At 46.7% G+C, this 25,494-nt stretch overlaps 1 protein-coding gene across 23 annotated transcripts in view; it reads right to left on the bottom strand.

Annotated features, from left to right (window-relative positions):
* Positions 1-23,213, bottom strand: part of GTF3C2 (general transcription factor IIIC subunit 2) — a 29,583-nt gene extending 6,370 nt beyond the window's left edge. For 3 of the 23 annotated variants that reach the window (XM_077959929.1, XM_015111963.3, XM_077959925.1), the window contains exons 1-12: positions 22,949-23,213; positions 11,018-11,288; positions 10,534-10,855; positions 9,647-9,932; positions 5,950-6,044; positions 5,504-5,581; positions 5,267-5,365; positions 4,250-4,477; positions 3,969-4,080; positions 3,649-3,757; positions 2,045-2,070; positions 1,733-1,862 (exon numbers count right to left, since the gene is read on the bottom strand). In XM_077959929.1, coding sequence (XP_077816055.1) covers positions 1,733-1,862; positions 2,045-2,070; positions 3,649-3,757; positions 3,969-4,080; positions 4,250-4,477; positions 5,267-5,365; positions 5,504-5,581; positions 5,950-6,044; positions 9,647-9,932; positions 10,534-10,855; positions 11,018-11,264 — 1,732 coding nt within the window. In that variant the 5' untranslated portion in view covers positions 11,265-11,288; positions 22,949-23,213. Of the gene's footprint in view, positions 1-1,732; positions 1,863-2,044; positions 2,071-3,648; positions 3,758-3,968; positions 4,081-4,249; positions 4,478-5,266; positions 5,366-5,503; positions 5,582-5,949; positions 6,045-9,646; positions 9,933-10,533; positions 10,856-11,017; positions 11,496-15,841; positions 16,144-18,286; positions 18,602-18,658; positions 18,684-20,234; positions 20,333-22,293; positions 22,502-22,541 lie in introns of those variants that run through there. The other 20 variants (XM_077959932.1, XM_015111965.3, XM_077959931.1 and 17 more) reach the window with 17 other exon arrangements.
* Between the last annotated feature and the right edge of the window lie 2,281 nt (positions 23,214-25,494).

The following is a 25,494-nucleotide window of genomic DNA, read 5'->3' as shown; positions in this document are numbered from 1 at the left end:
TCTCAAAATAAAACAAAACAAAACAAAACAAAACCTAGTAACTCCAACTACTTAATGTTGGAGTTATTATAAAGTAATATTTATTATAAATATATATGTGTCGCTTATAGTGAAGAAACATTCAGCAGGAGCTTAGTCAATATTTCAGTCTGACTTTACTGTCTTTTTCTTCTATAAAATTAAGATATAATTAAATTTAATACATTTTATTTTAGAATACCTTACACAGTATGATCCCATTTTTATTCATTTAGTTAGTTAGCTAGTTAGTTAGAGACAGGGTTTCACCATGTTGCCCAGTCTCCAACTCCTGGGCTGCGATTCTCCTGCCTCAGCCTCCCAATTACAGGTGTGAGCCACCATGCCTGGCTGATCCCATTTTTATAAAACTCTTTCTTTCCTCTGATCTTTTTATTTGTATATATACATAAAGAACTGCGTGAAGGCCGGGCGCGGTGGCTCAAGCCTGTAATCCCAGCACTTTGGGAGGCCGAGACGGGCGGATCACGAGGTCAGGAGATCAAGACCATCCTGGCTAACACGGTGAAACCCCGTCTCTACTAAAAATACAAAAAACTAGCCGGGCGAGGTGGCGGGTGCCTGTAGTCTCAGCTACTCGGGAGGCTGAGGCAGGAGAATGGCAAAAACCTGGGAGACGGAGCTTGCAGTGAGCTGAGATCCGGCCACTGTATTCCAGCCTGGGTGACAGAGCGAGACTCCGTCTCAAAAAAAAAAAAAAAAAGAGCTGCGTGAAAGGATGTTCCTCCTCACTTTTTAATTTTTAAAAAATGTTATTATTTTTAGTATATAGATATGTTTTTTAAGACAGAGTCTCGCTCCGTTCTCCAGGCTGGAGTGCAGTGGTGCGATCTCAGCTCACTGCAGACTCCACTTCCTGGGTTCATGCCATTCTCCTGCCCTAGCCTCCCGGGTAGCTGGGACTACAGGCGCCTGCCACCGTGCCCAGCTAATTTTTTGTATTTTTAGTAGAGGCAGGGTTTCACTGTGTTAGCCAGGATGGTCTCGATCTCCTGACCTCATAATCCGCCCGCCTTGGCCTCCCAAAGTGCTGGGATTACAGGCGTGAGCCACCACGCCCAGCCTAAAAATGTTATTTTTAATGATGAGGTCTCACTATGTTGTCCAGCTGGTCTTGAAGTCCCAGCCTCAAGTGATTCCCTCCCACTTCAGCCACCCAAAGTACTGGGATTATAGGCATGAGCCACCACATCTGGCAGGCATCTATTTTTTTTTTTTCCCCCAGACAGGATCTCACTCTGTTGCCTAGGCTGGAGTGCAGGGGTGTGATCTTGGCTCACTGAAACCTCTGCCTCCCGGGTTCTCATGCCTCAGCCTCCCAAGTAGCTGGGATTACAGGCGTGTGCCCCCACGCTGAGCTAATTTTTTGTATTTTTTGGTAGAGACAGGGTTTCACTATGTTGACCAGGCTGGTCTCGAACTCCTGACCTGAAGTGATCTGCCTGCTTCAGCTCCTCAATGTGCTGGGATTATAAGCATGAGCCACCATGCCTGGCCCAGCATCTATCTACTCTTAAATTTTTTTCTGAGTAGAAACAGTCTAGTGACTTATTTCTTTCTAGTTTTTTCACATTGCCTGAATATTTCTAACTATATATCCAGTACTGAACCACCAAAGAAACCACCAAAAAACCAGCATATATAAAAAATGTAAAGAGCAATAGTTCCTTATGTTTTATTTTGGTATTTTTACCATTATAATATCCAGCAGCTAGGTGTTGGTGGGGCCTGGTAGGCATCCAGGCCAGGCTAAGGCACTGACCACACTCAGAGGGGTCTGTAGCTTGCATAGACCCTACCTGCAGAGTTGCCACACATTGTACCTGCAGGGAAAGAGATGGGACCAGGGTTAGGGACACCTACACTGGAATGAAAGCTCACATCAATGTTTAATCCAGCAGGATGAGGGTATTTTTCAGAAGTATAAGGAGACTCACTGTGGAATCAGCAAGGTGAGGCTCTAAGAAGATGGAGCCTCAGCTAAGGTAGCAGGTTCCTCACTTACCTTATATATGGCAGGCTTCACTGCATCTGTGAGGGAAAAAGAGCAGTAACTAACTCTATGGATCCCGAGGACTCAGCGGGTCTTACTCTGTCACCCAGGCCCGAGTGCAGTGGCATGATCATGGCTCACTGCAGCCTCCAACTCCTAGGCTCAAGCAATCCTACTGCCTCAGCCTCCCAAAGTGCTGGGATTATAAGTGTGAGCCACCATGCCTAGCCAGGCCTCGCTTTTTTTTTTCCTGTAGACCTCCTCTGTGGACACAGGCCTTGCTCTTAAATCAGCAACCAATCCTTTAAATAGTGACGTTCCCTTATCCTTTGTTGAGAAAGTCCTTATCTTTCCATCACCAAATTTATGAACCTACCTCTATCTGCTCCCATCTTCTTTCCTTCTGTTACACCTGATAGTATCCTTCCTCCTATCAGAAGAGCAATCCCTTCACTCCACTCTCTCCTCATCCTCTAGCACCTTTTCCAGAACACTGCTCATTCTGTTATCCTCCTTCCTCCTGTATCATCCACTTGTTCCCTCCCTAGTCTGTCACTCCCATGTTGCCATGTGAACATGCCCTACTGTCTCCTATCCAAATAAAGGGACAAAACCTTTCTTTACTGACCACACTCAGGCAATCCACCACCCTCAATTACTGGCTCCCCTTCACAGCCAATTTTTTTTTTTTTTTTTTTTTTTGAGACAGGGTCTCACTAAGCCACCCAGGCTACAGTGCAGTGGCACAATCTCAGTTCACTGCAGCCTCAACCTCCTGGGCATAAGTGATCCTCCCACCTAGGCCTCCCAAGTAGCTGGGACTACAGGCACGCATCACTATGCTCGGCTACTTTTTAAAATTTTTTTTGTAGAGACGACATCTCATTATATTGCCCCAGCTGGTCTCAAACTCCTAGGCTCAAGCAATCCTACCACCTAGGCCTTGCAAAGTACTGGAATTAAGGCATGGGCCACCATGCCCAGTCCCACAGCGAAACTTCTTGAAAGAACTGTCTGTATTTACTATCTTTATTTTCTGACCTCCTATTACCTCCTCAACCCACTCCGCAAGACCACCACATATGGGACTTCTCAGGGCTCCAACCTTTGTGCCCTCTTCTTTAAATACTCAGTACTAATGAAAAATAAATTCAACATATAGGAGCTGCCTTTTCCTGACTCCTTCTTCCTCTTGCTCATCTTCAGCTCTCTATTCTATCCCTCTCTTCAGAACAAGGGATTGTGTTTGTGTGATGGTGAGGGCAGGAGGGGCTAAGAACAGGATTAGGGGAACAAGAGTATGGCAGGGGAGATGGGCCCTATCCATCAGCCCAAGCCCTCAGCAGCTCTTTACACAGCCAGTTACCTGTGGCAGCAACAGGGGGAAAGTCCTGAGAGCACAGAAGAGGGAAGGAGAGATAAAGAGAGAGTACAGCTGCAAGACTGCAAAAGAGAGAGGGCTCGAGAACAAACCAGAGTCACAACGCAGGGTATGTGTGTGGCTGAGTAAGGCTTTGTGCTAGAGAGACTGGCCCAGGGGAGCTTCCAGGGAGATAGGTCCTGCTATGCTCTGGCCACCACGACAGCAGCCCCATTCTCCTTGCTGTGCTACTCACCTGGGGGTTGCTGAGCCAGCAGGGCCTCTGGATGGGGTAGACTGAACAGCAGTACTTTCCCGTCTGAGCAGGCCAGAGCCAAGAGACCCAACCGGGGCAGGAGAGGAGCCTAAAGGGTAAAAGATGTGCTGAGGCTTGCTGCCTTCAACTGACTCACAGAAAACCTTTGAGGTTCTAGTCCCTGAAAATACTGTATGGAGTTGCTGGAAAAACTCCATCCACCACACTCCAACTTTCCTTCCTTAAACTCTAAGAATTCCCAGGGCCTCTTTGTCCTGGCTTTGAGTCCTAGGGCCATCCCACAGTCGACTGCGAAGTACCTTCCGAGGGGTGCCTGGAAGTTCCCATGCTCCACTAGGGCAGAACTTGAGGTCCCAGATGCAGCCGTTGTCACAAGCAATCCCATAGACAAAGTGGGCCCTGTTGCCAGGACTGGAGAGAGAGAGCATGTGGGGATGGTGGGTAGGAAGAAGGGACGTAGGGCTGCCAGAGGTAAGCTCCCCTTGTCTCAGCCCAATCCAATCCCTTCCCCCTATCCTGTCCAGACCCCATCCTGCTGTCCTCAACCACCCTCCCATGGCAGTGTCCAACCCCACCTCACCAGCTTTCTTGCTGCAAGGTCCCAAGGCCCCAGAGCTGGAGCAGCCCAGGACCCGAATGAAGCTGGCTCAGTGGGTGTGTCTCATTCATGTCAGGGCTGGAGAAAAGAGCCACATATTGCGAGGCTCCTGCCCCCTCTGGCACTGGGCACCAGTCCAGAGCCCAGAGCGGTCCCCCCGTGAAGAAGGACACATCCCAGCGCTCTGGATGTGCTGTGATCGAGCTAAATCTAGAGAAAAATCAAAGATGGGATGAAGAAAGGAATTAATGAAAGGTAATGAGGACTGTATGGGAGCTCCACCCAGAGCCAGTATGAACTGGCTCAAGCAAGAGCCTGAATATCAAAAACAGTTTACAAGTGAGAAGAGTCCTTGGCTACCATTTGTATCTTCCTGCTTTCCTTCCCAAAGTCTGTCTTATATTATTTGAGATGGGGTCTGTCACCTAGGATGGAGTGCAGTGGCATGATCTGCAGCCTTGACCTCCCAGGCTCAAGTGGTTATCCCACCTCAGCCTCTGGAGTAGCACATGCCACCATACCCCACTAACTTTAAAATTTTTTGTACAGATAGGGGTCTTGCTATGTTGCCTAGGCTGGTCTCGAACTCGTGGGCTCAAGTAATCCTCCCTTTTTGGCCTCCCAAAGTGCTGGGATTACAGGTGTGAGCCACCATGCCCAGCCTCCAAAGTCTGTCTAGCTCCAGCTCATCTTCAGGGCTGTTCATTCTGGAATACTATAGTATTTTCCCTAAGGCTAGTCTGTCCAGGTCTATCTGAGTACATGTAACCTTGTGAACTGCTTTGGCCCCTAAATCTCTCTAGCTTCCCTCAGCCTGCCAGCAGTAATGAACACTACAAATCAGAGAGGACTGACCAGCTCTAGCCAGCACTCTTATTCTTGGGACCAACTCAACCAGCATCAAGGGAAGGACAGGACTTATCTGTCATCTCTTTCAACATTCATTTTTCTTGTTTCTGGCTCCAGAATCAGAAAAAAGGGCGGATGTGCAATCTTCACCTGTTTATTCGGTAGAGGGTGCCATCTTCAGGTAGCCCTTCACGTTGTACAGAAAACAATGGAGACTTCTCCTCCTGGGGCAGGTAGGGAGCGGCCTCACTGGGGGAAGGCAAAGGGAACAGTTTAAATTTGGAAGGGTTTCACCCATCCCAGGGTTCCCATTATAGAGCCTCTGTCACCCTTTCGTCTCCAGTGGTGTCACCCTTCCTAAGCTTCAGAGATGCTGCTTCAACTTACAGCTCAGATAACAAGTGCCACTTCCAGGCTAAAGGAATCCATTCAGCAAACTCCCAGTATGAATGTTTCTGCTCTCGGCTGGAGAAAAAGCAGCAGCATTAATGGAGGAGGAGAGGGATTCTAGAGCAGCACAGTCCAATAAAACTTTCTGTGGGGATGGAAATGATCTATTATCTGTGCTGCCCAATATGCCAGCTGCTAGCTCCAATTAGCTACTGGGCACCTAAAATGTGGCTAGTGCAGCTGAGAAACAGAGCCTTTCATTTTATTTCACTTCAGTTAAAGCGTTCTAGAGCTCTTGCCTCTAGAGCAGTGCTTTTTAGTAATGAGTGTTATCACAGTATCCCCCATGACTGCTTGTCTTTCCCACAGCCCCACTTCAATAACATCCTTGCACTCCTCTACCACCTCTTCATTATCCCCAGCCCCCAGTTCCCAAGTCTCACAAGTCCTTGGTGAGATGGAGGCACTTCCAAACAGGAGCCATGATGTGATTTGGTAAGCCATTGGGAGCCATTCCCCGGCAGTGTGGCTTCTGCTTCTGAGGATCAAATTGAAGAAAATATAAGGAAGCGAATTCTACAGGTTGGACAAAGTCCCAGAGGCAGTTCTTTTCCAGTTTTTATCTTCTTTGGCAATACCTCCCCTTCCAATCACTGCCCTATCAGCATCTTAAAAGATTTGTGTTTCAACCATTATAATGACTTCTTTACCTTCTGCACTACTCCTCCATCGAAAATGCAAAATCCGTTACCTATTTTCTGTTCAGCTTCCTCAACATCTCCATGGCATTTGATTCAGAGGACTTCCCTTATGCCTCTTGAAACTCCCACCCTATGGAACAGTCTCCCTTACTCCTCTCCCCTCTCTAATATTCCTTCACATGCTCTCCCTTCTTGACAGGTCTCCTCAATGATGGTATTCCCCAGAGTTCCTGTCGTCTTCTCGCCCCTCTACACAGACAGACAGACACTGACACACTCCTAGTAATCTCATCTCATGTCCCAAAGCTTTGCCTACTATCTTTTTGTTTATTTGGTTGTTTTTTTTGTTTTTGTTTTTGAGACAGGGTCTCACTCTGTCGCCCAGGCTGGAGTGCAGTGGCGCGATCTTGGCTCACTGCAGCCCCAGCCTCTGCCTCCTGGGCTCAAGAAATCCTCTCACCTCTGCCTCCTGAGTAGCTGGGACTACAGGCACAGCGCACCACACCTGGCTAATATTTTTGTATTATTTTGTAGAGACAAGGTTTCTCCATGGCCCAGACTGATTTTGAACTCCTGGGCTCAAGTGATCCTTCCCCCTCAGCCTCCCAAAGTGCTGGAATTACAGGTGTGAGCCACCACACCTGGCCTTTTTAAAAATTTAGAGACAGGGTCTTGCTATGTTGCCCATGCCAGACATCAACTCCTGGGCTCAAAAACTCCTTCTGCCTCAGCCTCCTGAGTAGCTCAAAGTACAAATGCATACCACTGAACCCAGTTTGACTACCATCTTTATGCCTGATTATCAAGTTTACATCTCCGTAATGTAAACCTGACTCGGTCTCAACTTCTCTACAAGTTCTAGACAGTGTTGTGGCAAGTCATATTAGAGCATGAGGCAAATGGAAAAAAAATAATCAGTTAAAAAAAAAATCAGTAAAGTTCCTGTCTTTATTTAAAATTTTGATATTTTGTTCATCATGGAACAAAATACCCATGATTTGTTGCATTGATTTGATTTTTTTAAATGTTGCATCAAAATAGCATTTATCTCTATTACTGAGGGTTTCTGTTGTCCCTTAAATGTTGCACATGAGGCAAGTAAGGCACTGGTCTCATATATGCAACTGGTGATCAGACATCTCCAGCAGAATGGCCCATGGCCCATGGGCATCTCAAACTCAACATGTCAGAAAGTGAATTCTGCCAGGTGTGGTGGCTCGCACCTGTAATCCCAGCACTTTGGGAGGCCAAGGCGGGCAGATCACCTGAGGTCAAGAATTCAAGACCAGCCTGGCCAACATGGCAAAACCCCATCTCTACTAAAAATACAAGTTAGCTGAGTGTGGTGGCGCGTGCCTGTAATCCCAGCTACTTGGGAAGCTGAGGCAGGAGAATCGCTTGAACCCAGGAGGCGGAGGTTGCAGTGAGCTGAGATCGCTCCACTGCACTCCAGCCTGGGTAACAGAGCAAGACTCTGTTTCAAAAAAAAAAAAAAAAGGAAAAAAAAAGTGAATTCATCTTCTTCCCTCCCCACCTTTGCCCCTCCCACATCCTTCGCCCTTTCCATGTTCCCAGGATCAGTGCATGATGCCACCATTTAAGCTGGAAGCTGCTATTCAACTTCCTCCCTCCCTTCAATTCCTAAATACTGTTAATTCTCTTACATATTCCATTCTGTGAGAGAACACAGAAACAAAAGAATTTAAAAAAAAATTTTTTTAATTATCTTACATATCTTTTCTTTTTTTTTAAAGACAGAGTCTGGCTGGAGTGCAATGACGTGATCTCAGCTCATCGCATCCTTTGCCTCCTGGGTTCAAGTGATTCTCCTGCCTCAGCCTCCCAAGTAGCTGGGACTACAGGTGCACGCCACCACACCCAGCTAATTATTTTTGTATTTCTAGTAGAGACAGAGTTTCACTATGTTGGTCAAGCTGGTCTCAAACCCCTGGCCTCAAGTGATCCATCTGCCTTGGCCTCCCAAAGTGCTTGGATTACAGGTGTGAGCCACCACGCCTGGCCTTTTACATATCTCTTGAATCTGCCCCCTCTCTGCTCTTCTCTTCCTTCACTGCTTGATTTAGGACCTCAGTATCTCTTGCCTGAATAATGGAAACTGTTTTTTTTTCTTTTCTTTTTTTTTTTTTTTTTGAGAAGGAGTTTCACACTGTTGCCCGGGCTGGAGTGCAATGGTGCAATCTCGGCTCACTGCAACCTCCACCTCCTGGGTTCAAGCAATTCTCCTGCCTTAGCCTCTTGAGTAGCTGGGATTACAGGCATGCATCACCACACCCAGCTAATTTATTTTTATTTTTAGTAGAAACGGGGTTTCACTACGTCGGCCAAGCTGGTCTTGAACTCTTGACCTTGTGATCTGCCTGCCTTGGCCTCCCAAAGTGCTGGGATTACAAGGCATGAGCCACCGTGCCTGGCAAAACTGTCCTCTTGTCAACTATAATTTGACCTATTTTCCTAACTGATGTTATTTTTCTACTTAAAAACATTCATTGTACAGAGTTTCTGTACAACTGAAGTGTGCATATTTTTTTTTTCTGAGATGGAGTCTCGCTGTCTTACCCAGGTTGGAGTGCAGTAGTCGATCTCAGCTCACTGCAACCCTCTGCCTCCTGGGTTCAAGTGATTCTCCTTTCTCAGTCTCCCGAGTAGCGGGGACTACAGGTGCGCACCACCATGCCTGGCTAATTTTTGTATTTTTAGTAGAGACAGGGTTTCACTATATTGGTCAGGCTGGTTTCAAACTCCTGACCCCGGGTGATCCACCCGCCTCGGCCTCCCAAAGTGCTGGGATTACAGGCATTAGCCACCGCGCCCGGAATGGTTAAAATGGCAAATTTTATGTTACATACATTTTACCACACACACACACACAAAAAAAAAAAACCTATAAACAAAAACAATCTTTGTTGGTTCCTATTGGTCTATGTCCTTTCATCTTCTCCAGTTTAATCTCGCCTACAACTTTACTCCAGGCCCTGTGCTCCAGCCATAACCAATTTCTGGGAAAACCATCCCCTCTGGCAAACTTCTACTTATCCTTCAAGAAGCAATTCAACCATCATTCCTCTGTGAGGCCTAAGCAGTTAATTGCCCTTCCTCTATATGCCTAAATCATTTTGTTCACTCCTGGGGTAGTGCTGATTGCACTGTGAACTTGTAAGGCAGGACACTGTCTTATTTATATTTGTGTTTCCTAACAGAGAATAGACACTCAATATATGAATGAATAATCTTGTTTACCGTACCCCTTCTTCTGCGCTCTCCCTAATATGCCAACTGTTTTTGAAATTGACCCTTTTTTCTTTAACCCATTTTGTCTATTAGAGTTACCAGGTCAAAGCTATCTTTCCTTTCTCAGTACCTTGCTGGTCCCCTAAAATCCTACTATGTTCCCATTCACTTTCTTGTCCATTGACGTTACCCCTGAAGTAGATCCTCGTGGGGTGCTTCGGGGCACTGCAGGCTCAGGTTCAGACGAGCTCTCACTTGGGCCCTCACTTTCTTCCACATCTTCAGCCTCAACCTGGAGAAAAAAGTCTTCATCCCGTGGAGCACCATCCACCTCTTCTCCACCTGGACAGGCTGCTGGCTGCCGGATCTTCTTCGGTTTGCTGGGGCTGCTCACCTTGGGGCCCTCAGGACAGGACACAGGAGCAGGCAAGGCTGTTGAGAGCTCTTCAGCCAGTTCCTGAAGATACAGAAGTGCCCTGTGGGATAGGGCAGAGTCAGAGCCATTCTCACATATAACTGAGAACCCACGTTTCCAGACATGGTTATTTTTATCTCAATGGATCCTCCCAATAACCCCATGATTAACCAATTAACTCTATTAATTTCCCCTTCCCCCTTGGAAGATGAAAAACCAGAAATCTAAGTTATGTGACTTGGCCGAGATGATTCAGATAACAAATGTGGAATCTGAACCCAGGTCTTCTCACTCCGAGTTCAATGCATTTTTCATTCCACCACAGTCAAAGAACACAGAGGGCAAGAGAAAGAATGGAACAGCACATATATATTGACATATACTGGACAGTAAAACAGCAATAAAGAACTGGGTAGTTTGTGAAAAATGGCATTGGACATAAAGTACAGAAAGTAATTCTCAGATAAACCAAGTTAGCAATATGTACCATTAATAGTGCTGTGGTAAGAGCCTAATGGACTGCTGAAGTCCCTAGAATCCAGACACCACCCCTGCTTACCTAATACCTCATCACAGTCTTCTCATCCCTCCAACATCTGCCCCACCCTGATCCGGATCTTCACCCAACCCCCCTCTACCAAGCTGTGCCCCACAATCCTTACACTTGGGCAGCCCTTCGGCGGGGTCGTTCCCCAGAAGGGGTCTCAAAGTCCTCAGGGGGCCTCTTTGGAGATGGAGATTCTGGCCGTTCTAGGTCTTTTGACAACTTCAGCAGTAGCAGCTCTGCCTTGGACTTTCGACCTCGTTTCTTAGGCATGGGGGTGGACAGAGGGTTGGACTGATCTAAGAGACCAGGAACCAGAGGGGCTGATGGAGGATTAGGCTGTTGGGGCCTTTTGGGGCCTTTTCGTGTCCTACCACCTCTCTTCCGGCCAGGCTTTGAGGCCCTAGGCTTTGAAACCTTTGACATCTCTGAAGAAAGATCTGTAGAGAAGAATATGGGTCTGTGAGATGGGACCAGAACTCAAACCTCTTCGGAAAAGATTACCCTGTATCCAGGTTTGTAAGATCCTATGAGCTCAACCTGCTCTCTTTCATCTTAAGCTCGGCATGGGGAATAAAAAGATAAGAGGACAAGGTACATACCTTGCTGTTCCAGTCTGGAGAGGCTTTCCTGCTCTGAAGGGAGCCTCCTCTGATCAGGAGAATCCTCAAATCCAGGCAAAGGGGTAGGTAATGACATCTCTATGGAAGCCTCTGCACTGGTCATTTCTGAAGAGGTCTTGACATCAAGCTGATTTAGCACATCTTGTCCAGGAGAGTCTACCACAGTCATGTTCCCCACGGGGCCGGCCTCCCCCAGGGCAACATAGCCGACCCCGCAGGTATCCATCAGCACCCCCCAAAATGGCTGCCCCTGCATACAGAGACATACAAATGAGTAGAAGACAGAAACTATTTGTACTAGCTCAGATTTTTGTTTCCCCATCTTTTCTCCCCTCATTCTCACACCCATACCCAAGTTCTCTGATTATTCACTCATTCAACAATATTTACTAAGCACCTTCTATATGTTAGGCACTGTTCTGGAAACTGGTAAGGAGCCAGGTGCAGTGGCTCACACCTGCAATCCCAACACTTTGGGAAGCTGAGGCAGGAAGGCAGCTTGAGCTTAGGAGTTTGAGGCTAGCCTGGGCAACACAGCAAGACCCCTTCTCTAGCAAAAAAAAAAAAAATTTTTTTTAATTTAAAAATTAAAAACAAAAAAAGAAACTGGTGATATGACAATAAGCAAGACAGATAAGGTCCCTGCCCTCATGGAACTTACATTTTGGTGAAGCAGACAAACAAGTAAAGTTTTCTTTTTCTTTTTTTTTTTTTTGACACAGTTTTGCTCTTGTCACCCAGGCTGGAGTGTAATGGCGTGATCTTAGCTAACTGCAACCTCCACCTCCTGGGTTCAAGCAATTCTCCTGCCTCAGCCTCCCGAGTAGCTGGAATTACAGGCACGTGCCACCATGCCCAGCTAATTTTTGTATTTTTAGTAGAGATGAGGTTTCACCATGTGGGCCAGGCTGGTCTCAAACTCCTGACCTCAGGTGATCCACCCACCTCAGCTTCCCAAAGTGCTGGGATTACAGGTGTGAGCCACCGTGCCTGGCCATAAAGCTTCCATTTATTAAATGCTAACTATGTGCCAAGCACTATACTAAATGCTATATATAATTATCTAATTTAAAACTCATATATTTTCTTGTAAGGATGAAGCAGTGAATGCACAATTATTTAACCTCTGTCTCTGAAACCCAATGAAATGAAACATACACACAGACATACACACACCCCAAAAAAGGAGAGAGAGAAAAATTTGTTTATCATGAATCTAGGAAAGGGATACAACTTCCTTAGAATATCCTACAAAAAAGAGCTGCCAGATACTACAAAATTTAGACCAAAGTGAAGAGGCATACTTAATGTTAACATCTATTTTTGTAAGGATTAGTCAAGGAATAAGTTTATTTAAGAATAAAAGACCAGGCAGGATGGCTTATGCCTGCAATTCCAACACTTTGAGAGGCCAAGGAAGGACTGCTTGAGGCCAGGAGTTCAACACCAGTCTGGGCAACATAGGGAGAACTCATCTCTACAAAAAATTTTAAAAGTTAGCTGGGCATGGTGGTGCGCACCTGTAGTCCCAGCTACATGTAAGGCTGAAACAGGAGGATTGCTTGAGCCTAGGAGTTCGAGGTTACAGTGAGCTATGATGGTGTTATCATACTCCAGCCTAGGCAACCATAAGACCCCATCTCTAAGAATATTTAAAAATAATTTTCTGGCCAGGCACGATAGCTTATGCCTGTAATTCCAGCACTTTGGGAGGACAGGGCAGAAGGATGGCTTGAGTCCAGGAATTTAAGACTATCCTGGGCAACAGAGTGAGACACCTTTGCTACAAAAAAAACATGGTGGTGCACACCTGTAGTCCCAGCTACTTGGGAGGTTGAAGTGGGAGAACCACTTGAGCCCAGGAGTTCAAGGCTGCAGTGAGCTGTAATCACATCACTGCACTACAGCCAGGGCAACAAAGCAACACCCTATCCCTATCTCAAGTAAATAAATAAATGAATTTATTTTTTAAAAAGAATGAGTTGGCCGGGCGCGGTGGCTCAAGCCTGTAATCCCAGCACTTTGGGAGGCCGAGGCGGGCGGATCACAAGGTCAGGAGATCGAGACCACAGTGAAACCCCGTCTCTACTAAAAATACAAAAAATTAGCCGGGCGCGGTGGCGGGCGCCTGTAGTCCCAGCTACTCAGGAGGCTGAGACAGGAGAATGGCGGGAACCCGGGAGGCGGAGCTTGCAGTGAGCCGAGATCGCGCCACTGCACTCCAGCCTGGGCAACAGCGTGAGACTCCGTCTCAAAAAAAAAAAATAAATAAAATAAAAATAAAAAGAATGAGTTGGCCGGGCACAGTGGCTCACACCTGTAATCCCAGCTGAGGCGGGCAGATCACCTGAGGTCAGGAGTTCGAGACCAGCCTGGCCAATATGGTGAAACCCCGTCTCCACTAAAAAGACAAAAATTACCCAGGCACGGTGGAAGGCGCTTGTAATCCCAGCTACTCAGGAGGCTGAGGCAAGAGAATCAACTGAACCCGTGGGGCGGACGTTGCAGTGAGCTGAGATCACACCACTGTACTCCAGCCTGCGTGGAGTGAGACTCTGTCTTTAAAAAAAAGAATGAGCCAAAGAGTTATTTGGTGCCCTGCCATCAATATTTCACCTGGATGGGGGTGGTGGGTAGGCTATGAAATAATCAAGGAACACCCTATTACATTAAGAAAGCTTTTCTTTTTTTTATTTTTTTGAGACGGAGTTTCACTCTTGTTGTCCAGGCTGGAGTGCAGTGGTGTGATCTCGGCTCACTGCAACCTCTGCCTCCCAGGTTCAAGTGATTCTCCTGCCTTGGCCTCCCGAGTAGCTGGGACAACAGGTGCCCGCCACCACACCCAGCTAATTTTTTGTATTTTTAGTAGAGATGGGGTTTCACCATGTTGGCCAGGCTGGTCTTGACTCCTGACCTCAGGTGATATGCCCACCTTGGCCTCCCAAAGTGCTAGGATTACAGACTTGAGCCACCGTGAATGACCACTTTTCTTTTTTTTTTTGAGACAGGCTCTTGTTCTATCATTCAGGCTGCAGTGGTACAGTGGTGTGATCACAGCTCACTGCAGCCCTGTCCTCCAGGGCTCAAGCAATCTTTCTGCCTCAGCCTCCCAAGTAGCTAGGACTACAGGCATGTATCACCATGCCTGGCTAATTTTTAAAATTTTCGTAGAGATGAGGTCTCACTACGTTGCCCAGGATGGTATTGAATTCCTGGGCTCAAGCAATCTTTCCACCTGTCTCCCAAAATGTTGGGATTATAGATGTTAGCCATCGTGCCCATCCTGAAACTTTTTTTTTTTTTTTTTTTTTGAGACAGGGTCTCGTTCTGTAACCCAGGCTGGAGGGCAGTGGTGCAATCACAGCTCACTGCAGCCGGGACCTCCCAGGCTCAGGTGATCCTCCCACCTCAGTCAACTGAGTAGTTGGTACTACAGGCATGTACCACCATGTCTGAATAATTTTTGTATTTTTTGTAGAGACTAAGTTGCACCATGTTGCCCAGGCTGGAATGCAATGGCGTGACTACATACTCGAAATCCTGGACTCAAGCAATTCTCTCCACTTCATCTCCCAAAATGCTGGGATTACTGGCATAAACCACTATGCCTTGCCTTTTTTACTTTTTAAAATTAATTTTTTTTTTTTTCTGAGTCAGGATCTCGCTCTGTCACCCAGGCAGGTGTGGTGGTGTGATCATAGCTCACTGCAGCCACTAACTCCCGGGCTCAAACAATCCTCCCTTCCCAGCTTCCCAAGTAGCCGAGACTTCAAATGTGCAGCAATACGCCCAGATAAGTTTTTAATTTTTTTTTGTGCAGATTGGGTCTTGCTATTTTGCCCAGGCTTGTCTTGAGTTCCTAACCTCAAGAGATCCTCCCACCTTGGCTTCCCAAAGTGCTGTGATTACAGGCATAAGCCACCACGCCTGGCCAAGAAACCTTTCCACATTGAAGACTTAACTAAAATTGTCACGAGTCTTCATTTTCTTCAAACCCCAAAAAATTAGCTGTATAACCATGGGCCAAAGTAAACTGAGATAAAACACTGACCACCAAACCCGAAACCTAAGCAACACAGAACTCTCCAAGGGTCCAGTTTTTGGCCAGAATAACCTGCCTGTCTGTGATACAGCGGGAGACACAGTTCAAATCCCAGGATGGGACACCCCCTCCCACCACAGATCTATATACGCCTTAAGGATAAAGGATAAACAGTTCATCAGTCTCAGTGGAAAAGTGTGCTAATACAAATTCCATAAGAAATATAAAATAAAAGCTTCCAACTGTCTCACATGAAGAAGCTACAGATTATAAACTATAACCATGGCCAACCTTCTGAGGCAGGTGCTGAGGACACAAGAAAACACATGTGCCAAAGATACATTATAACACTGTCAAGGTAAATAAAGGTCAGTGAAAATCCATCTATATTGTTCTTTTGATAAATAAAAAGCCCTGACAGAACTGCCCCATTCAAAATTAGTCACAAGCAAAAAGGACCTATGCATAGATTACTTAAAGAATAAAAAGGATAGAAAGATGAAGAGTACCCTTTTGAAGAAGTGATTCAGAAAACAGAAGCAAATTTCCAACAAAAATTCCTGCACTTTCAAAAACACCAAAGGGATTGTGAAATCCAAGAACTGGGGTTTGAACATCCCCTCCAAAACTCATGTTGAAATTTAATTGCCATTTGTAACAGTATTAAGAGGTGGGACCTTCAAGAGATGATTAGGCTACAAGGGCTCCACCCTGACCAGTCAGATCAGCATCATTATAAAAGGGTGAGTTTAGCGCAGGACTTAATCCCTGTAATCCCTGCACTTACGGAGTCGGAGGTGGGAGGATCCCTTGAGCCCAGGAGTTTTCGACCAGCCTGGGCAACATGGCAAAACTCTGTCTCTACAGAAAAATACCAAAACAGGGCCAGGTGCAGTGGCTCATGCCTGTAATGCCAGCACTTTAGGAGGCCGGGGCAGGCGAATCACGAGGTGAAGAGTTCAAGACCACTCTGGCCAACATGGTGAAATCCTCTCTATGCTAAGCATACAAAAATCAGCTGGGTGTGGTGCTGCATGCCTGTAATCCCAGCTACTTGGGAGGCTGAGGCAGGAGAATTGCTTGAACTCGGGAGGCGGAGGTTGCAGTGAGCCAAGATTGCGCCACTGCACTCCAGCCTGGGCAACAGAGCAAGACTCCATTTGGAAAAAAAAAAAAAACTAGCTAGGCATGGTGGACAGCAGGGACCTGTAGTCCCAGCTACTCAGGAATTGGAGGTGGGAAGATCACCTGAGCCTGGGAGGTGGAGGTTGCAGTGAGCAGAGATCATAGTGAGCAGAGATCGCGCCCCTGCACTCTAGCCTGGGTAATAAAGCGAGACTCTGTCTCAAAAAACAAAAAACAAAAAAAATAAAAAACATGTATCATAACAATAAACACATACCATTTAAATTCATCCATTAAAAGAAACAATAGGGGCAGATCCAGGCTCATGCCTGCATTCCCAGCATGTTGGGAGGCCGAGGCAGGCAGATTGAGGCCAGGAATTTGAGACCAGCCTGGCCAACAAAGCGAAACTCCATCTCTACTAAAAATACAAAAATTAGCTGGACATGGTGGCACACGCCTGTGATCCCAGCTACTCAGGAGATTGAGGCATGAGAATCACTTGAGCCTGGGAGGTGGAGCTGAGATCACACCACTGCATCCCAGCCTGGGCAGACAGAGCAAGACGCTATCTCAAAAGTAAAAAGAATAAAGATTTGGTTTGAGGGCCGGGCGCGGTGGCTCCAGCCTGTAATCCCAGCACTTTGGGAGGCTGAGGCGGGCGGATCACAAGGTCAGGAGTCCCTGCACTCCAGCCTGGCCAACACTGTGAAACCCCGTCTCTACTAAAAATACAAAACTTAGCCAGGAGTGGTGGCGGACGCCTGTAGTCCCAGCTATTCGGGAGGCTGAGGCAGAAGAATCGCTTGAACCTGGGAGGCGGAGGTTGTAGTGAGCAGAGATCGGGCAACTGCACTCCAGCCTGGGGCAACAGAGAGAGACTCGGTCTCAAAAACAAAACAAAACAAAACAAGGTCTGCTTTGATTTTAATTTTGTATTTATTTTTTTTGAAATGGAGTCTTGCTCTTGTCACCTAGGCTGGAGTGCAGTGGCCTGATCTCAGCTCACTGCAACCTCTGCCTCCCAGGTTCAAGTGACTCTCCTGCTTTAGCCTCCCCAGTAGCTAGGATTACAGGCGGCTGCCACCGCACCCAGCTAATTTTTGTATTTTTAGTAGAGATGGGGTTTCACCATGTTGGCCAGGCTGGTCTCGAACGCCTGACCTCAAGTGATCTGCCCCTCGGCCTCCCAAAGTGCTGGGATTACAGGCGTGAGTCACTGTGCCCAGCCTGATTTGATTTTAAAAGACAAGTAACTATATGCTTTTCAAGAGATGCCTTTGTATTTTCAAAAAACAAAGATGAATTAAAATGTACAGGGCAAAATCTAAGCAAAAATAAAGGAGGAGTTCTGATGACAATAGCAAAGTCGAACTTAGGGGGAAAATACTAAATAGGAATAAAAGGAGTAGTAGTATTTTTGAGATGGAGCCTTGCTCTGTTGCCCAGGCTGGAGTGCAGTGGCGCGATCTTGGCTTACTGCAACCTCTGCCTCCTGGGTTCAAGCAACTCTCCTGCCTCAGCCTCCCGAGTAGCTGGGATTACAGGCATGTGCCACAATGCACCACTAACTTTTGTATTTTTTAGTAGAGACGGTGTCTGGCTGTGTTGGCCAGGTTGGTCTTGAACTCCCGACCTCAAATGATTTCCCCTGTCTCAGTCTCCCAAAAAGCTGGGATTACAGGCATGAGCCACTGTGCCCAGCCCAAAAGGGAGTAGTTTATAATGAATAAAACTTCAAATCATATAAAAGATACAAATGTCATGGACATTTAAACATCAAACAACAGCATCAAAAGATATAAAGCAAAATGTTCATGACATAGAACAACAATAACTTCTTTTAATCATTGACAAAGTCGATAAGAACAAAGATATAACTAAAATAAATATTCTCCCCTACATTGGTTCAGTTGCACAGAACAGAAACCTCTCCAATCAGTTCAAGCAGAAAGGAATTCACTACAGGGTATTAAACAGTTCATATCAGTGGTTCACAAAGTGTGGCCCCAGAAACAGCAGCATCAGTATCACCTGCAAATTTGTTAAAATGCAAATTTCTAGTCCTACCCCAGGCCTACCTAATCAGCAATTCTGGATGGGGCCAGCACTTTGTGTTTTAACAAGCCCGTCAGGGGATTCTGACGCACACTCAAGCTGAAAAACACTTGCATAAATGATCATGAGGAGCGCTGAGGGAAAAACAGTTGGTAAGAACAAGTGCTTATCAAACTGGGAAGTTGCTCTTATTTACAGCTGCTGGCTCAAGAATCATATGCTAGGCTGGGCGCAGTGGCTCATGCCTGTAATCCCAACACTTTGGGAGGCCAAGGTGGGAGGATCACTTGAGGCCAGGAGTTCGAGATCAGCCTGGGCAACACAGCAAGACTTTGTCTCTGCAAAAAAAAAAATTTTTTTTTTAATTAGCTGAGGCTGGGTGTGGTGGCTCATGCCTGTAATCCCAGCACTCTGCGAGGCTGAGGCGGGTGGATCACCTAAGGTCAGGAGTTCCAGACCAGCCTGGCCAAAAGTGGTGTAGCTCCAACACTACTTTCTTGAAACATTCACTTTTCTTGAGAAGCAATTCACAAGCAGTAAACTTCCAGAGTTTTACAAAATTTCCTCAGTTTTTTACAGTTGTCTCATTCACACCTATTTGGCAACTTTTCTGTTTGCAAACTCACCTCTTTTGTCTTTCTAAAGCATTCAATTTAGTTTTAGTTTGCTTCTTTTACTTTTTTAGAATTGTTTTCACAAAACTTTTACTTAATATAAAATACTATAAAGATAGCAGCAAAAGGCCAGGAGCGGTGGCTCACGCCTATAATCCCAGCACGTTGCGAGGCCGAGGCGGCCAGATTATGAGGTCAGGAGATGAGACCACGGTGAAATCCCATCTCTACTAAAAAATACAAAAAATTAGCCGGGCGCAGTGGCAGGCACCTGTTAAGTCCCAGCTACTCGGGAGGCTGAGGCAGGAGAATGGCATGAACCTGGGAGGGGGAGTTTGCAGTGAGCCGAGATCGTGCCACTGCACTCCAGCCTGGGTGACAGAGTGAGATTCCGTCTCAAAAAAAAAACAACACACACACAATTTAGCTGGGCGTGGCAGCACATCCCTGTAATCCCAGCTACTCAGGAGGCGGAGGCAGAATTGCTTGCAGGAGGTTGCAGTAGCCAAGATTGCACCACTGCACTCCAGCCTGGCAACAGAGCTAGATTCCACCTCAAAACAAAACAAAACAAAAAAGATAGCATCAACAAACATCTATGTTCAACTTAGTTTTTTGTTTTTGTTTTCATTTTTTTTTGAGACAGAGTCTCGCTCTGTCTCCCAGGCTGGAGCGCAGTGGCACGATCTCAGCTCACTGCAGCCTCCGCCTCCGGGGTTCAAGCGATTCTCTGCCTCAGCCTCTTGAGTAGCTGGGATTATAGGCATGTGCCACCATGCCCAGCTAATTTTTGTATTTCTAGTAGAGATGGGGTTTCACCATGTTGGCCAGGCTGTTCTCAAACTCCCAACCTCAGGTGATCCACCCACCTCCGCCTCCCAATCAAATTAGTTTTAATAGAAACAATAACTCTTTTATATTAAAATTTCTTTTCCCTGTCACCCAAGATGGAGCCCAGTGTTGTGATCAGGGCTCACTGCCACCTTGACCTCCTGGGCCCAAGTGATCCTCCCATCTCAGCCTCTCAGGCCACTGGGACCACATGCACACACCACCAGGTCTAGCTAAATTTTTGTGGTTTTTTTGTAGAGACAGGGTCTCAACTATCTTACTCAGATTGGTCTCAAACTCCTGGGCTCAAGTGATCTTCTCGCTTCAACTTTCAAAGTACTAGGATTACAGGTTTGAGTCACCATGCCCAGCCTATAACATATGTATAAAAACAAAGCAACTAACATTAAAAAAAAAAAAAAAAAAAAAAAAAAAAAAAAAAGGTGGGAGCCTGGACAACATAACAAAACTCTGTCTCTACCAAAAAAAAAAAAAATTTTAATTAGCTGGGTGTGGTGGCACAGGCCTGTAGCTCTAGCTACTCGAGAGGCTGAGGCCAGAGGATCGCTTGAGCCCAGAAGTTCAAGGTTACAGTGAGCTGTGATCATGCCACTCCACTCCAGCCTGGGTGACAGAGCAAGACCTTGTCTCAAAAAAAAAAAAAAAGTGGAAATCAATATAATGACTCTTGGCAAGCATTCAACTCAACTAGTGGAAGCAGACTGACCAGGTCTACAGGAGAAAAACCTTCAAGCTTCAAGCATTTAGAGAGGAAACAGGGTATGTCAGTTAACGTAAGGAGCTAAATGGAAATCATTTAAGAGAGCTTCTATACACGTCTTAACGATTTTCTAGGCCAAGTGCTGTGACTCAGGCCTGTAATCCCAGCACTTTGGGAGGCCAAGGCAGATGGATCACTTGAGGTCAGGACACTAGCCTGGCCAACATGGTGAAACCCCATCTCTACTAAAAATACAAAAATTAGCCAGGCGTGGTGGCAGGCTCCTGTAATCCCATCTACTCGGGAGGCTGAGACAGGAGAATCACTTGAACACAGGAGGCAGAGGCAGAGGTTGCAGTGAGCTGAGATCATGCCACTGCACTCCAACCTGGGTGAGAAAAGGAAGATTCCGTTTTGTTTTGTTTTTTGTCTTTTTTTAAAAGATTTTCTACATCAGTATACATATATTTATCTCATTCTTCCTAACTGCTGTACAGCATTCCACAGACTTAGTTATTTAGACAATCTTCATTTAATGAACAATCGAGTTAAAATACTATTGCAAAAAATACTACAATAAACATCCTAGTACAAATCTCCTCATTAATTCATCAATAAGAGATTATTTTTCTCGAATAATCATCTGAACATGGAATTACTGTACTACACGGAATATGCATATTTTCAAAATTTGATACTACCAAACAGCTTACCAAAATTAAAACCATTTATGTATATTGGTACCCATTTTATCACACCTTTACTGTTTTTAATTTTCACCAATCTGATAGGTGAAAGAATTCTTCCCCACTCTATTTATTTACACTGATAATAATTGGTGTTAGCAACTTCTTTCTATATATTGGACACCCATATGTCTTTTATGAATTGCCTGTACATACAATTTGCCTGGCCGGGCACAGTGGCTCACGCCTGTAACCTCAGCATTTTGGGAGGCTGAGGCGGGCGGATCACGACGTTAGGAGTTCGAGACCAGCCTAACCAATATCGTGAAACCCCGTCTCTACTAAAAATACAAAATTAGCCAGGCGTGGTGGCACGCGCCTATAATCCCAGCTACTCAGGAGGCTGAGACAGGAGAATCGCTTGAACCCGGGAGGCGGAGGCTGCAGTGAACCGAGATCGTGCTACTGCGCTCCAGCCTGGGAGACAGAGCGAGACTCTGTCCCGGGAGGTGGAGGTTGTGGTGAGCCGAGATCACGCCACTGCACTCCAGCCTGGGCAACAAGAGCAAAACTCCGTCTCAAAAAAAAAAAAAAAAAAAAAAAAAAAAAAATACACTTCTCATGGAAGGCAGCAACAGGATGATGTGTGATGGTACAAATTTTGGCTACACAGAAAAGGAATAGATGATCAGTAAATAATTCGTACTAGAGTTTCTAAAATCTTCCACTGCACCCCAATCTGTCTGGTTCCCTTGCTGCTCCATGATGCCAGCCTGACCTCCCCAGCCAAGAAAAAGTAATGACACAACACTGCACCTCCAGTATGAAATTACTTTAAACACACTGCTTGGCTTAATATATTGTTTCCTAAAGTGTTCCTAAGGTACAACTGGCGGTATGCAAGATGTTTTTAATGGTACGAAAACGAACATTTTAGTAACTAGTGCTTTTATTTCAACTTTCATAAACAATTATAAATAGCCCATGAAACTCACGGTTTCATTTATATTGCTTAGGTCGAGACTAACGCATTTAAACTTTTTAAGTAAGTCAATTTAAAGAGAACTATTCAGAAAACAACAGTACAGCTGATAAAAAGAGATTGCAAAAATTGTGACGATGACACGGGATTGACTTAAAATTGTGTATGCCTCTCGAACAAAGAGGTTTGTCCATACCCTATATATCCCTTTAACAAAGTGAGTTGCCTCCGGCGGAGTTGAAGTCGCCACCTCTGACTTCCCCAACAGACAGCCAACTTGCCACGGGACAAAAGAACTAGACAAGGAAACACAACTGGCCCTTGGCTACGCCAATGGCGTTGCAGCGCGCGGGGCACAACCTTCGGGGTTAAAGAGCCTCCTCGAGGAAGAGGTTGGAACACAGCTAAAACATATTGACCCACAACCACTCTAGGGACCATCACCTGCCCTTCTTCAGTCCTGGGCGTGAAGGCAGATTTCTCCACTAGCCTGTGCGGGAGAGGAGCCCTGGTATTTCTAAGACCAAGGACTACTGCAGGTTCGCCGAGTTCGAGGGACGCTATGTATGCCGCGCCTAGGCCCAGACACAGGCTTCCGCGTTACCGACACCGGGTGGGGGAGGAGGGCAAGACCCGAGGCTTGCAGAGATGGGGGGTGCACGGTGGCCACAGTAGGGAAGGTGCGGAGCATGATGGTGCTCTGTAGGAGCGCAGACGCTGAAAGGCGCGCTGCTGTGGCTGGGAGAAGAGTGGAGCCAGGAGTTTGTTCCCAATATCTCCGTGCTACGGCAAAAGAAGGGGGAGGAGTAATCGTGGGGCCCCCCACACACCCGCTGCGGCGGTACACTCACCCTCGCCAAAGTCCTTCCGGAAGTCTAAGTTCGAAGATGGCGCCGCCTGTCTGGTCGCGGTCTTATGACGAAATCTTGTTAGCTGCTCTTCACTGACGCCCCCACCCCAGTGCACTAGGTAAACACGTGTACTTGGTCGGGAGTCGATGCCGGGCTAGTTTTCTCTTAGACTCTGTATTCCATAATGCAGCGCGGCCACAGTCACCGAGCCCTCCGGAGCCGGTCGAGTTCCAGGGCGTCTTCAGCGGCGCCAGGGACGCTGCACGGCCTCATGGGAGTTGCAGTGTCAAAAAGGGCAGATCGACGCCTGCGCGGCCAACGGGTTCCCACGCGGCCTCGACGGGAGCCGGGAGGAGGCGGACTCCCAGGCCCGGCTCGCGCTTTGGATCGCTGAACCCTGCCTTTCCGGCCAGACTGCCGCGCCTGTAGCCGGAAGAGCCAGCTAGACCTGAGAGTCTGTACCTGCAACCCGTGCGGCGTCCGAGCCCAAGACGGAGTCTGGGAGACAAAGAAGTCTAGCCGCGGGCCGCTGTAGCGAAGTCAAGGATGGGCCCGAGAGAGCTTGGAAAGAGGACAAGGAAGGGAAGGAGTAGGAATAGAAAAGCATGGCTTTGGCTGGGCATGGTGGCTCGTGCCTGTAATCCCAGCACTTTGGGAGGCCAACGCGGGGGAGGATCACTTGAGCCCAGGAACTCGAGACCAGCCTGGGCAACATAGACCCCGTTTTATTTTTATTTCTTCCTGAGACGGAGCCTTGCTCTGTCCCCAGGCTGGAGTGCAGTGACGCGATCTCCTCTCACTGCAAACTTCCCCTCCCGGGTTCAAGGAATTGTCCTGCCTCAGCCTCCCGAGTAGCTGGGATTACAGGCGCCTGCCACCACACCCGGATAATTTTTGTCTTTTTAGTAGAGAAGGGATTTCACTATGTTGGTCAGGCTGGTCTCGAACTCCTGACCTCGTGATACGCCTGCCTCAGTCTCCCAAAGTGCTGGGATTACAGGCGTGGCCACCGCGCCCGGCGAGACCCCGACTCTTTAAAAGAAAAAAAAAGAAAGCCGGGCGCGGTGGCTCACGCCTGTAATCCCAACGCTTTGGAAGGCCGAAGTGGGCAGATCACTTGAGATCAGGAGTTCGAGACCAGCCTGGCCAACTTGATGAAACCCCTGTCTCTACTAAAAATACAAAATTAGCCGGGCATGGTCATGTGCCTGTAGTCAGGAGGCTGAAGCAGGAGAATCGCTTGAACCTGGGAGGTGAAAGTTGCAATGAGCCCAGATCACGCCATTGCGCCCTGGCCTGGGTGACAAGGCGAAACTTTATTTCAAAAAAGAAAATAAAAAAGAACAGTGTGGCCTGAGTGGGGCAGGCTGTACTATCTATGAGAGTGGGCCCTGGCCTTGGTCCCTGACTTTGGTCAGAGGGTTTGCCCCATTCCCTCAAAGGGAGGTGAGATTTGGTGGAGAAGGAACGAATGCAACAGGTTTCTGTGTTTTCCTGAGGCATGTAAAGCCATATAAATGTCACAGGTCTCTTTTGCTGTTACCAAGATACGAAAAAGAAAAAAATAAATTTCACAAGTCTCCCCATACCTGGAGGAGAGAGTGCAGGATGTATAAATATGGAGAACGAAGGGGTGGAGTAAACAAACCTTTCTCTGCCCGGGTAATCTCACTCATTAAATTCCCTTGGTTGGACAAAATATATAAGAAAACTATCGGAGGAGAGAGCTAAGACCTAAAAGAGGGAGGAAGAGGACACCCAGTCCCATGAGTCTTCCTCTTTCTTTGTCTCAGCTAGCAATGCTTGTGTGATGGACAGCTCTCAGTTTCAAGCATTTACTTCTGTACTGAACAAATCTGTCTCTTCATTCCTGCTGCTTCAGATTAGGCTGTCTTTGACTTAAACTATTGCAAGATTGTTTTTTTTTTCTTTTTTGAGTCGGAGACTTGCTTTGTCTCCCAGGCTGGAGTGCAGTGGCATGATCTCGGCTCACTGCAACCTCTGTCTCCTGGATTCAAGCAATTCTTCTGCCTCAGCCTCTGGAGTAGCTGGGATTACAGGCATATGCCACCACACTCGGCTAATTTTTGTATTTTTAGTAGAAATGGTGTTTCACCATATTGGCCAGGCTAGTCTCGAACTCCTGATCTCAAGTGATCCGTCTGCCTCGGCCTCCCAAAGTGGGATTATAGGCATGGGCCACCACGTGAGCCACCATGCCCGGCTGCCAGTCTCTTAAAATAAATAATTCTATTTATTCTGGAATAAGGCATTCACATGGCTCAAAATACAAAAGATACCAAGGGTATTTGTAAAGTGAAGACTCCGTTCCACCTCTATCTCCAGCCACCCAGGCAATTAATAAGTCTCTTGTTTTCAGTCCAAGAAATTTTATGTATTTATACCCAAATGTAAATACAGTTGTCTCTCAGTATGCATTTGTTGAGATTTTCTCCTGGACTGGCGGATACTAGTATCTGTGGATGCTTAAGTCCTTTATATAAAATGGCATAGTATGGCCAGGCACAGTGGCTCACACCTATAAT

Source organism: Macaca mulatta, chromosome 13 (assembly GCF_049350105.2).
Source record: "Macaca mulatta isolate MMU2019108-1 chromosome 13, T2T-MMU8v2.0, whole genome shotgun sequence".
Taxonomy (NCBI): domain Eukaryota; kingdom Metazoa; phylum Chordata; class Mammalia; order Primates; family Cercopithecidae; genus Macaca; species Macaca mulatta.
This window is presented reverse-complemented; position numbering and strand designations above follow the sequence as displayed.